The sequence below is a fragment of the Carcharodon carcharias genome, chromosome 23 (assembly GCF_017639515.1).
Source record: "Carcharodon carcharias isolate sCarCar2 chromosome 23, sCarCar2.pri, whole genome shotgun sequence".
Lineage (NCBI taxonomy): Eukaryota > Metazoa > Chordata > Chondrichthyes > Lamniformes > Lamnidae > Carcharodon > Carcharodon carcharias.
The window spans coordinates 1238768-1252144 of record NC_054489.1 but is presented as its reverse complement, the minus strand read 5'-3'; the positions used below and the strand labels follow the sequence as shown (position 1 = coordinate 1252144).

General features: G+C 40.6%; 2 protein-coding genes across 6 annotated transcripts in view; one reads left to right on the top strand and one right to left on the bottom strand.

Moving 5' to 3' along the window:
* cntnap1 (contactin associated protein 1) overlaps positions 1 to 13377 on the bottom strand; it is a 1152571-nt gene that overhangs the window by 246827 nt on the left and 892367 nt on the right. The window lies entirely within an intron of this gene.
* naglu (N-acetylglucosaminidase, alpha) overlaps positions 1 to 13377 on the top strand; it is a 52149-nt gene that overhangs the window by 7096 nt on the left and 31676 nt on the right. The window contains exons 3-4 of the mRNA XM_041173315.1: positions 3110 to 3256; positions 4125 to 4210. Of these exons, the coding sequence (XP_041029249.1) occupies positions 3110 to 3256; positions 4125 to 4210 (233 nt within the window). The remainder of the gene's footprint in view (positions 1 to 3109; positions 3257 to 4124; positions 4211 to 13377) is intronic.

The following is a 13377-nucleotide window of genomic DNA, read 5'->3' as shown; positions in this document are numbered from 1 at the left end:
TCTCCTTACGAGCCTTTTGTTATAATTCCTCCATTCCAGATGAAACTCTTTTTATAAAGGAGTTAATGGCATAACATCATAGGAAGATGGGACTTAGGAGTAGGCCCATTTGGCACTTTGGGCCTGCTCTGTCATTCATTAAGATTATGGCTGGTCTAATTGTGACCTCAACTCCTCTTTTCTGTCTGCACCCCCATAACACTTGACTATCAACAATCTACCTAACTCAGCCTTGAATAAATTCAATGATCCAACCTCCACTGCTCTCTGGGGAAGAGAGAATTCCACAAACTAATGAACCCTCTGGGAGAAAAAATTCTTTCTCATCTCCATCTTAAATGGGAGACCTCTTATTTTCAAACTGTGTTCCCCGGTTTTAATCTCCCCCATAAAGGGATACAGCCTCCAGGCATCCAACCTATAAAGTCTCTTCAGGATCTTGTATGTTTCAATAGGATCATTCACTCATTCTTCTAAACTCCAGCGGGTATGGGCCCAACCCCCTGTTTAACCTTTCTTCATAAGATAAGCCCTTTACCCCAGGAATGAGTTAGTGAACTTTCTCTGAACAACCTCTTATGCAATGATACCCTTTTTCAAATGAACAGACACACTACTATAGATGTGGTCTCACCAATATTCTGTACAGCTGCAGTAAAACTTTCCTACTTTTATATTCCATTCCTCTTGCAATAAATGCCAGCATTCAATTTACCTTCTTATTCCCTTGCTGTACCTGCATGCTAACCTTTTGTGATTCATGCACTTGGACAGCCATATCCCTCTGTACCTCAGAGTTCTTCAATCTCTCTCCATTTAAATACCATACTGTTTTTCAATTCTTCCTGCCAAAGTAGACAAGTTCACATTTTCCCACATTGTGCTCCATCAGCCAAATTTTGTCCACTTACTTAACCTATCTATATCCCTTTGTAGATCAATTACCTCCCCTGAACAACTTACTTTCCTACCTATGTTGGTGTTATCAGCAAATTTAGCTACCATACATTTGATCCCTTCATCCAAATCATTGATATAGATTGTAAGTAGTTGAAGCCCCAGCTCTGATCCCTGTGGCACTCCACTAGTTATAGCTTGCCAGCCTGAAAATGACCCATTTACCCCTACTCTCTGCTTCCTGTTAGCTAACCAATCCATGCTAATATGCTACCCCCCACCGTCGTGTTATAATGATATAGGCACCATTCGCTCATAAGGGATTGTGTAAACACGTTGTTGGTTCATTAATTTAGAATAGGCGCATGAGAATGGGTAGAAAGTTTGAAGCCATCAGCTGTGCATGTGTGTGTGTCTGTGTGCTCTGTTCAAAAGCAAAAGTGAAATTAAGACTGGGTCGCATGACACACTTCCCTTCGTGTAATGTTGTGCAGCTGTCCCTTAAAGGCATATTACAACATCCCCTTTCTTTTTAAAGATGCTTCCCCCCCTTCCAAAGGAGTATAATGATTTACAATACGTGTTCATATAGTTCCCCTCCAAGCCATTCATCATCCTGACTTGGAGATATATCGCCATTCCTTCACTGTGCTGTCTCAAAAGCCTGGAACCCCCTCCATAACAGCACTGTGGGTGTACCTACACCACATGGGCTGTAGCAGTTCAAGATGGCAGCTCACCACCACCTTCTCAAGGGCATTTGGTGATGGGCAATAAATGCTGGCCCAGTCAGTGACGCCCACATCCCATGAATGAAGAAAAAAAATCCAAATACACCACATATACAGGTTCCCCTTTATCTACTTGATACTTCCCCGGAGAATTCTGATAAATTTGTTAAACATGATTTCCCTTTTACAAAACCATGTTTTTTTAAATTCATCATGGGATGTGGGTTTCGCTGGCTAGACCAGCATTTATTGCCCATCCCTAATTGCCCTTGAGAAGATGGTGGTGAGCTGCCTTCTTGAGCCGCTGCAGTCCCTGTAGTGTAGGTACACCCACAGTGCTGCTAGGGAAGGAATACCGGGATTTTTGACCCAGGATGTTGACTCTGCCTGATTGTATTATGATTTTTTAAGTATTCTGTTATAAACTCCTTAATAATATTCTAGCAATTTCCCAGTGACAGATGTTAGGCTAACCAGTCTATAGTTTCCTACTTCCTCCTCTCTTGTATAAGATGTTACATCCGCAATTTTCTCATCCACTTGACTCCTGCCAGAATCTAAGGAATTTTGGAAGATTATAACCCATGTATCTACTGTCTCTGCAGCCATTTCTTTTGAGACCTTAAGATTTAGGCCATCAGGTCCTGGGAACTTGTCAGCCTTTAGTTTTAATGGTTTTCTCTGGTGATGGTGATTTGTTTTAAGTTTCTCCCTCCCTTTCACCTCTTGCTGTTCAAGTATTTTGGGAAGTTTTCTAAGTGTTCTGTAGTAAAAACAGAGCCAAAATACCTGTTCAAAGCTTCTGCTGTTTTCTTGTTTCCCATTATTGGTTTCACTAGGTTTGCTCTCTAGAGGACCAACACTCACTTTAGTTACTCTTTTCCTTTTTAAATACTTGCAGAAATTCTTACTATCTGTTTTTTACATTTCTAGCTAGAAATATGAAAACATAACTGATTTACTAGTTTATAGTCGACACTTGGCATAATAGTTTGATAGTAGACTAGCAACAAATGTTAATTTCTAATGTGTTTGTGTTCCTGAAGTTGCATATAGTCCTGTGAAATTCCAATATTTGTGTCATCTGCATATTTTGATTTGTGCACTCCTATACCCAAGTTCAAATTAATCATATGTATAGAGAATAAAAGTCGACCGAGACCTCTAAGGTACACCACTTCCAACTCTTCTTCAATCTGAGCAATCTCAATCCTTTGTTTCCAGTCCACCAACCAGCTTCCTAACCTTGTTGCAGCATTTCCTCTTGAACTAGACCTTTATCAAACGCCTTGTGAAAGATCCATATCCATATTGAGGCTTGAACATGTGCAATTACCTTTTATAAGCTATTACCAAGATTTGAGTCCCAGTGTTCATAGTTGAGCACCTACTTGTTCAATGGGCCAGAGTTGGTCACCATGTAACTGCTCAGAGTTACTGTTTATTCAAAATAAGGATGAATGATTTTCACTTCATTTTAGGTATACATTTCACTTGGCTTCAATCAAACTGAAATTGACAACTTTGTTGTTGGTCCTGCATTTCTTGCATGGGGTCGTATGGGGAATATGCATAGCTGGGCAGGACCATTGTCAAACTCCTGGAACAAAAATCAATTGAATCTGCAGGTAACAATCAGCATTGCTAAACTATTAATGTTTTTAGAATGTACCTTTACTTTAAGCTGCTAATTACTTCCAAAGATATTATTGGTTTATGGATTATAGTACTGTGATAAATGCTCCCAAATGGTCATAGTTCATCTCTAGTATATGTAAGATATATTAAATCCTAACAAACCACCATTCCAAATTATTGTCTTAATTGAACAACCAGCAGTAGCACACAAATGCAAATAAACAAAACAATATAAAGTTTTTTTTAAAAAGAAAGAACATAAGTAACCTAGGAATGATTCACTCGCTGTAATCCAGCCAGGAAGTTCAGGTGACTTATAACCAACGACCTTTTGTTTTTGTTTACACTTCCTTGTAACTTGATTCCACGTAAACCCTGTGTTACCTAACAAAATACTTTTGATAAAATTGTAAGTTGTATCATACCCATAGTATACTTTCACACTCATACTCACAAAGGTGCTCCCATGCACACAAGTGCTCAAATGCCTTGTGTGTTTTTCGCTAACACTAATGTGTTCTAGTATTTTTAATGTTTTATAGTATTAATTTAGTTTAATCTACTCTGAGTAAGCCTGAAAGCACCAAAAACAAACTTACAATTTTTCAATGAGAAATTAAAACAGAACATACCCAAGCAGTGGGATCGTACAAGATAAATCATTCATGCTGTGCCTGCTTTAATTGGTGGGTTTACTTTTTATATTAAGATCCAAGGTGTCACGTATCCTCCTTGTAAATCATACTAGTTATAAAATAAATAGATTGTTAATTGGCCGATGAAGTCACTTTGAGTTTGAATAATAATTGCTGTTGGAGCTCTCTTGCTAATTAACTGTTTGCTTATTCCAACATTTAGCATCAGATTCTTCAGCGGATGAGATCTTTGGGTATGTTGCCAGTCCTTCCTGCCTTTGCAGGTTTTGTACCTGGTGCCATCAGAAGGTATTCACCACAATTCCTATTCTTAAAAAAATGATGATTAGTGCATTGAATTGGTTTCCTCTGATCTTGAAGAAACATGTATACCTTGAATGTACAGAGAAAGACTTTGTAAAAATTAATTGCTTATGCGATGATGAATGTTTCGAGCTCTTGTTTGTTCTATTTCCAGGCAAGTTGGCAAAGGATAGACTGGAGACAATCTTTACACACTTTTATTTTTATTTACAGATTTACACATTACAAGCATATACATCGTAATCCACAGGACTAGTCTTGTGTCTATTTACAGGGACCTCAGGTGAATGCCCAGTAAATGTCCACTATCTGAATACAAGTTATCACAACTAATGTATAATTAACAGATTCTCTTCAACTTTTTAAATAAAAAATAGAGTTAACATATACAACCAATATTTTAAAGCCAGTTAATTCAAACATTTTTCTGTTCTGTACAAAGCATTACATTTTGAGACCTGCCTTCTCTAGGACTCCTAACAATTTCTATGTGCATTTCTTTTGGTGAACAGTCAGATAGTTGATGACCTGAATCCATCCATCAAGCCAGCATCATCTTTTCTCACTTACATTCTCCATAGAGTGTACATTATGCCACAATGAATGATTATCTCATTGTATAGAGTTACAATGGCACAAAAGGAGATAATTTGGCCCATTGAATCCATGCTGGCTCCCTGCAGAGCAATGCAGTCAGTACCATTCCCCCACTCTATACCTGTAGTCCTGCAGGTTTATTTCCCTCAAATGTTCAGTCTATTTCCTTTTGAAATCATTCATCATCTCCGCTTCCACCTCATAGGCAGAGAGTTCTGGTCATTTACCACTCACTGGGTAAAAATAGTTCTTCTTCATATTCCCCACTGCATTTCTTGCGTAAACCCTTATGTCCCTGAGTCCTTTTATGATAACTAATGGAAACAAGCTTTTCTTTGTCTGCTTTTTCTAAACCTGTCCTAATCTTGTACACCTCTATCAAATCACTCCTCAATCTCCTTTGCTCCAAGGAAAACAGCCCCAGCTTCTCCAGCCTAACCTTGTAGCTAAATTCCCTCATCCCTGGAGCTATTCTGGTAAATCTCCTCTGCACCCTCTCTAAGGACTCCATATCCTTCCTAAAGTGAAGCGACCAGAACTGAATGCAGTACTGTATTGGTGGCCTAACTAGAGCTTTGTAAAGGTTCAGTATGACTCCCATGCTTTTGTATTCAATATCTCGATTTATGAAACCTGAGATTCCATATGCTTAGCTAATTTACTCTCTCAATATGTCCTGCCACCTTCAAAAACCTATGCAAATGAACCCCCAGGTCCACCTGACCTTGCATGCTCTTTAGAACTGCTGGAGATCTATAAACTACTCCTACTAATGTTTTCTGGCCCTTTTTTATTCCTAATCTCCACCCATACTCATTCTACTTCCTGATTTTCAGAACCAAAATCCTTTCTCATAACTGTTTTTATATAATCTTTTACTATGAGGACTACTCCTCCTTTTCCATTGTGTCTATCTTTTTAAAATGTTGTATACCCTGGAATATTTATTTTCCAACATTAGTCACCTTGTAACCATGTCTCTGTAATGGAGATCAGAAATAAACATTTTATCTCTTTGTCCCACTAGTTCACCTACCTTATTGTGAACTTGATCATATTATGAGTGCTATTAGATAACTGTCTACACATACAGGCCATCTAGCATTAGTTATGCCACTGGCCAGAGCATTAAACAAGAAATAACTGGAGCTTGTAACAAAGCTGATGTAATAATTGTGGGGGATTTTAATCTTCATATAGACTGGACCAGTCAAATTGGCAAAGGTGTCTGGAAGATTAATTTGTAGGATGATAATGTGACACTTTTTTCTGGAACAATACTTCGTGGAACCAAGTAGGAATAAGGCTATTTTAGATCTAGTATTGTGAAATGAAGCAGGGTTAATTAGTAATCTCTTAATATAAGATCTTCTGAATTCCATATTAAATTTGAAGGTGACAAACTCCAGTCCCAAACAAGAATCTCAAACTTCAAGCTATTTACATGGGTATGAGAGGAGAAGATTAATTGGGTAAATCGACTAAAAGGTAACTAAAGAATGGGAAACATTCAAAGAAACAATCCAAAATTTTCAACCAAAATACATTCCACTGAAAATCAAAAACTCAGCAAGAAAGATCCATCAGAGGCTTACTAAAAAGTTAAGGATAGTATGAAATTAAAAGAAGAGGATTGTGGCAAAGAATTGTAGTAAGACTGAGTATTGGCAGTGTTTTCAAAACTAGCACAGGGCCCCCAAAAAGTTGATAAGTGTTAGAACCATATCTTCAACAAATATTTTTTCTTTTAAAATTTAGAAGGACGTTGCATAATTTGGAACTAGGGAACTGATCTGGGTTTTTTCTTAAAAAGGGGTCATAAGTTCCCCTTCGACTGTGAGCAAACATGCCTTTTCCAAGAAATCGCATGATTTCAGCTAAAATGACCAGCATGGCACTTGAGGACAGAAAATAGTTTACCTTCAAAAGACTAAGGCCATTCTGGAAGAATCTGTGTTTTAAAAGACATTGTCCCTTAAAGGGTTAATGCAGGACTGTGATTGATATTTCTGGAAAAAGCATCCTTTTACAAGAAAGAATAATTAAGCAGTTGTTTAAAAAAACTGTAAAACTCTTGACTCTGGTGGACTGTGTACAAAGGGAATCACAAGGATTTTACGGCTCTGAAAAAGATACCATGGCTGGAACTGGAATTTTAAGAAGTGAGTTTTGGTTTTGCTTTTGGGAAGAGGAGGATCAACTGCTTGAGAAGGAAGACAGCAGCCTTTTTGTAGAGCCAGTCCAGAGCTGGGAGTGAATATAAACTGCTCCTAAGTTGCCACTTGCTGGGATAAAGTACAGATACCAAGTTTCTTACAAATTAGTAAACCATAATGATTTTGGAAGTTGCTAATACTTTTCTAAAGATGGAAGACTTAGCCCTGACTGGTTTACAAAAAGTAACCAAGAGTAAGCTAACAGAGTTGACGGATAAGTTGCAGATGGACTTGAGGGGCGAGGAAAGCAGATATAGTGGAGGTAATAGTGCAGCATTTGAAATTGGAAGGGACACCAGGGAGATTGCGTTCTCTGCGGGAAGTGGGTGGGGAGGGGGGTGTAGTCAAGTAAATTGGCTAAGATTCAGTGGCAGATGAAAAACTTGAATTGAAGGCAAACAAAATAAAAAGAGGAAGGAAAGAAAAAGGAGAGCGTTTAAGAAGCTGAAACTGGAATTTCAGACGAGAACACAAGCGAGAAAGGAATACCGACTTAAAAGGTTGGAATTTTAAAGAGGCCTCAGATGTAGAAGAAGGTTCTGATGATGAAGAAACCACCTCCAACCCAAAGCCCAATGGGGGGGGGGGGATGTTTAAATTTGTACAAACCCTCCCAAGGTTTAAGGAAAGAGATATAGAGGCATTTTTTATTTTGTTTGAGAAGGTAGCTAAGCAAATGAAGTGGCCAGAATAAATCTGGACATTGCTCCGACAGAGTAGGTTGGTGCATAACGCTAATGAGGGTTATGCTTCACTTTCAGAACAGCATTCTGTGGATTATGATGCAGTAAAAAGGGATATTCTTTTGACTGTTGGATAAGGGCATTAAAGATAGAAACAACATATGAGGCTGTCAGGGAAATAATTCTCCTGGAAGAATTTAAAAATTCACTTCCTCTAGTAGTTAGAATCCATGTTGAAGACCAGAGGGGTTGCAATAGCTAGATGGGTGATGATTATGAGTTATTTCATAAATCCAAACCCTTTTTCCGTCATCCCCACAAACCCAAGAAGGGTAGAAGATGGGAAGGTGAGAGGAAGGCAAGTAGCCCAGGAAGAGAAGGTACAGCTGGGAATGCCCCAGGAATTCCTCCTCAGACTGGAAAGGAGGGTGTAACAAGGTGGGACACGTTTGTGCCGATTGCTGGAAGTTGTGCAGGAAATCCATGGGACTTATTGGGGTGATTCGGGAAAAGGAACCCTGACTGAAAATGCAACAGATTAAATTGTAGCACTAACTGCACCTGTGAAACGGAGTATGAACACTGCTGTGAGTTCAGGAGAAGTGAATAAGATACATGAGAGTTTATTTTGTCTAGAAAAAACGTAACCCCTTATGCCTCAAATGAGACAGCTAAACCTATAATCATATTAAGAGGTCTGGGAGCCACTCAAACACTTTTGCTGGGGGAAGGCATAAATTTCCCCCAGAAGGTGCGTTAAAAGCCAGAGTTTTATTAAATGGTATTGGCAGGGAGTATATACCTGTATCTTTGTACTGGGTGCACTTGGCATGTGACTTAATGTTTGGGACAGTGACAGCAAGGGTTGTTCAGAAGTTACCTGTAGAAGGATTAGACTTGCTCTTGGGAAGCGATTTTGTTGGAGCAAAGATAGTAGCTTCTCCCATAATTACAGAAAGCCCAAGTGAGGTTAAAGAGACGGAGCAGTTACAGGAAAAGGTTCCATGAATTTTTCCTTCGTATGTGATGACCCAAGCAATGACTAAGCAAAGTCATCATCGGAATTCAAAGTGATACCACAGACAGATATTTGGCTAGCTGAAATTTTCTTTGAAGACTAGGATAATCCAAAAGAGATGTTTAATAAATCTAGTGAGGCTCAACAAGCCTAAGAGTTAAGTAAGATAGCAGAATCAGACCAAACTGAGGCTGAGGAAGTTCCAAAATGTTATCATCATAAAAATGGAACACTAAGGAAGTGGAGACCTCCTCACAAACCTGCAGATGAGGGATGGACAGTTTGTTCATCAGGCAGTGGTACTGCCCAAATATCTTAAAGATATTACAGATAACACATGAAATTCCTATGGCAGGGCATGTAGGGATACGGAAAACCCAAAAGCGGTAAACTGACAGTTTTACTGGTTGGGTCTTCAAAAAGACCTGGTTTTCTAAAACATGCCATATGTGCCAGATGATGGGAAAGTGAAAACATACACCGGCATCCTTAATTCCCATACCAGTTTTTGAGGAACCATTTAGTAGGGTGTTAGTAGACTATGTGGGACCGTTACCAAAAACAAAAGTAGGGCACCAGTATGTCCTCACTCAGCAGGTCTGGCAGCATCTGCGGATAGGAGCACCGTTAACATTTCGAGTCCGAATGACCCTTCAACAGAACTAAGTAAAAATAGAAGAGAGGTGAAATATAAGCTGGTTTAAGGGGGGGGTGGGACAAAAAGAGCTGGATCGAGGGCCAGTGATAGGTGGAGATAACGAAAAGATGTCACAGAAGAAAGGACAAAGAGGGGTTGAAGGTGGTGATATTATCTAAAGGAATGTGCTAATTAAGGGTAGAAAGCAGGACGAGCAAGGTGCAGATAGCCCTAGTGGGGGTAGGGTGGGGTGAAGGGATCGAAATAGGCTAAAAGGTAGAAATAAAACAATGGATGGAAATACATTTAAAAATAATGGAAGTAGGTGGAAAAAGAAAAATCTATATAAATTATTGGAAAAAACAAAAAGAAGGGGGAAAATTGGAAAGGGAGTGGGGATGGAGGAGAGAGTTCATGATCTATGCTGATTTTCCCCCTCCTTTTTGTTTCTTTACTATAGCCATTACAATTCCCTTTGGTTTATGCACCTTGAAATGTTTTGTCATTTAATATCTCCTTCCTAAAGGACATTAGTGAACCAGATGGGTTTTTACAACAATCTATAATGGTTTCATGGTCATCATTAGACTTTTAATTCCAGATTTTTATTGAATTCAAATTCCACTATCTGCCGTGGTGGGATTCAAACCCAGGTCCCCAGAGCATTACCCTGAAATACTAGTCGAGTGACAATACCACTATGCCACCACCTCCCCTGATAGCACGCCACGTGATATCAAGAAATGGCTGAAGGCACTGGATACTGCAAAAGCTATGGGCCCTGACAATATTCCGGCAATAGTACTGAAGACTTGTGCTCCAGAGCTTGCCATGCCCCTAGCCAAGCTGTTCCAGTACAGCTACAACACTGGCACCTATCCGGCTATGTGGAAAATTGCCCAGGTATGCCCTGTCCACAAACAGCAGGACAAATCCAACCCGGCCAATTATCCTCCCATCAGTCTACTCTCCATCATCAGTAAAGTGGAAAGGGTCATCAACAGTGCTATCAAGCAGCACTTGCTTAGCAGTAATCTGCTCACTGATGCCCAGTTTGGGTTTTGCCACGGCCATTCAACTCCTGACCTCATTACGGCCTTGGTTCAAACATGGACAGAAGAGCTGAACTCCCGAGGTTAGGTGAGAGTGACTGCCCTTGACATCAAGGCGGCATTTGACCAAGTGTGGCATCAAGGAGCCCTAGCAAAATTGGAGTCAATGGAAATCAGGGGGAAAACTCTCCGCTGGTTGGAGTCATACCTAGCACAAAGGAAGATGGTTGTGGTTGTTGGAGGTCAGTCATCTCAGCTTCCAGGACATCGCTGCAGGAGCTCCTCAGGGTAGTGTCCCAGGCCCAACCATCTTCAGCTGCTTCATCAATGACCTTACTTGCATCATAAGGTCAGAAGTGGGGATGTTCGCTGATGATTGCACAATGTTCAGCACCATTCTTGAGTCATCAGATACTGAAGCAGTCCAATGTCCAAATGCAGCAAGACCTGGACAATATCTAGGCTTGAGCTGACAAGTGGCAAGTAACATTCGCACCACATGAGTGTCAGGCAATGACCATCTCCAACAAGAGAAAATGCAACCATTGCTCCTTGATGTTCAATGCCATTACCTTCACTGAATCCCCCACTATCAACATCCTGGGTGTTACCATTGATCAGAAACTGAACTGGACTAGCCATATAAATACTGTGGCTATAAGAGCAGCTCAGAGGCTAGGAATCCTGCGACAAGTAACTCGCCTCCTGACTCCCCAAAGCCTGTCCACCATCGACAAGGCACAAGTCAGGAGTGTGATGGAATACTCCCCACTTGCCTGAGTGAGTACAGCTCCTACAACACTGAACAAGCTGGACACCGTCCAGGACAAAGCAGTCCATTTGATTGGCATCACGTCCACAAACATTCACTCCCTCCACCACCAAGGCACAGTAGCAGCCGTGTGCACCATCTACAAGATGCACTGCAGGAATTCACCAAGGCTCCTTCAACAGTATCTTCCAAACTCGCAATCACTACTATCTAGAAGGACAAGGGCAGCAGATAGGTGGAAACACCACCACCTGGAAGTTCCCCTCCAAGTCACTCACCATCTTGACTTGGAAATATATCACCGTTCCTTCACTGTTGCTGGGTCAAAATCCTGGAACTCCCTTCTTAACAGCACTGTGGGTGTACCTACACCACATGGACTCTAGCGGTTCAAGAAGGCAGCTCACCAGCACCTTCTCAAGGTCAACTAGAGATGGGTAATAAATGCTGGCCCAGCCAGCGAAGCCCACATCCCGTGAATGAATAAAAAAATAATCTCTTGACCACCATATCACAGACCTTCCCTTTTGTTCTTCCTGGCCCCGACCCCATCCACTGTTTCAAAACCTTTTACATTTTTATCTTTCTTCAGTTCTGATGAAAGGGCATATTGACCTAAGATGTTAACTCTCAGCCCAACTTGCTGAATATTTCCAGCATTTTTGTTTTTCTTTCAAATTCCCAGCATTCGCAGTATTTTGCTTTTGCACCAAGATTCTAAATTTTGCTAAGGCTGACTTCAATGCAATGAGACAGAGACTGCCCACAGTAACTTTGACCAAATATGTTAATGGCTTCAATGACAGATCGTTGGAAAGTGTTCAAAACATATAGTCAAACTCCTTGAGGTATTTTGGGGAACGAGTGAAAACAGGTCCTAAATTGGTGTTGTTAAAAGCTTTTAAAAGTCTGGTTTTAACTTGCAATTTTGGGACTAATTGGGGCTTGGAGATCTGCACTTTTAGCAATCAAATGCCAATCAGGAACATTTTTTTCTGAAGTGGTAGATGTAGCCTCCATGCATGTACTTCCACAGAAGGTGTGGAGTGCACTGGGTGATGGACAAAGTCACGTATTAGGATGGCTCAGGGACCAAGGGAGAGGGCTCATAGGCTCTCAGAGCAACGCTGAAGGTACTGGGAGAGAAGGTACCATGGAGAATGGATGTCCTCTTCACTGAAGGCAAAAGGAGTCCAGAGAGGCAATTAATGTGTTGGATGTGTTGAGGCAATTACTGAGGAGATCACAGTCAGGAACCCTAACACCAGTCCACAAAAAAAAATAATGATTTGACATGAGCTGTCAAGGTAAGCTCCCATCTCTGAAACAAATTTCTCAATAACTGCAGCACCATTAGCCTTATAACCTCAATGTACTGCATCTACCATCTAACTATATATTAGTGACACAATTACATCATGCACAATACTGTTGACGTTTCAGACACATAACAGAGCTCTTCAATCAACATGAGGCATCACGAGCACACCTGCCAGTTACACACATTCACAATCACCACTTTTTCTCCTCAAGGACAAGATAGCACATAACAGGTTCCAGCAGAACTTCAGCAGGAGTGAGGGAAGCACAGCACCATGAGACCTCTCTGCTTGAGGGGCTGTTGGTAATTGGGAAGGAACTAGTTGATCCCATGGCCAGAAGTAGAACAGGGGGCGTGTAGCCACTGTAGCTTCCTTACAGAGCCACATTTATTCCTGATCCCAATCCCTTAAGCCTATCCTCACTCACAAGATCTCTGTCCTTTTAACTATTAACAGATTTGCTCAATTTACTGTGGACAATCTCTCTCATCCCATTGAAGCCAGCCTTAACTAAACATAGGATCCTAGTAGCTGTTTCACCCTTTCAGACACTTGTTATGGACAGGAGAGAGTTTAATTTAGAACAGTCCTGATTTCTCCACTCACTACCCATCCGTAAACAGAAAGGTATTTTTGATTTTCCCCTTTTATAAGTATGTTCCCCAACCCTTCGGTTTGGAGGGATCCAATCCTCTATTAATAACCCCACGGCAAACTCGAGATAAGATAAAATAAGAGGTTCGTTTATTTTACACGCTCACACAAATGGAGGAAAGGGGTTTTGCAACGTCCTTTTTGCATTCATACAATAAAAGAGGGATAAGGGAAAGAAAGGGGTTCAGGGCATAGACCATG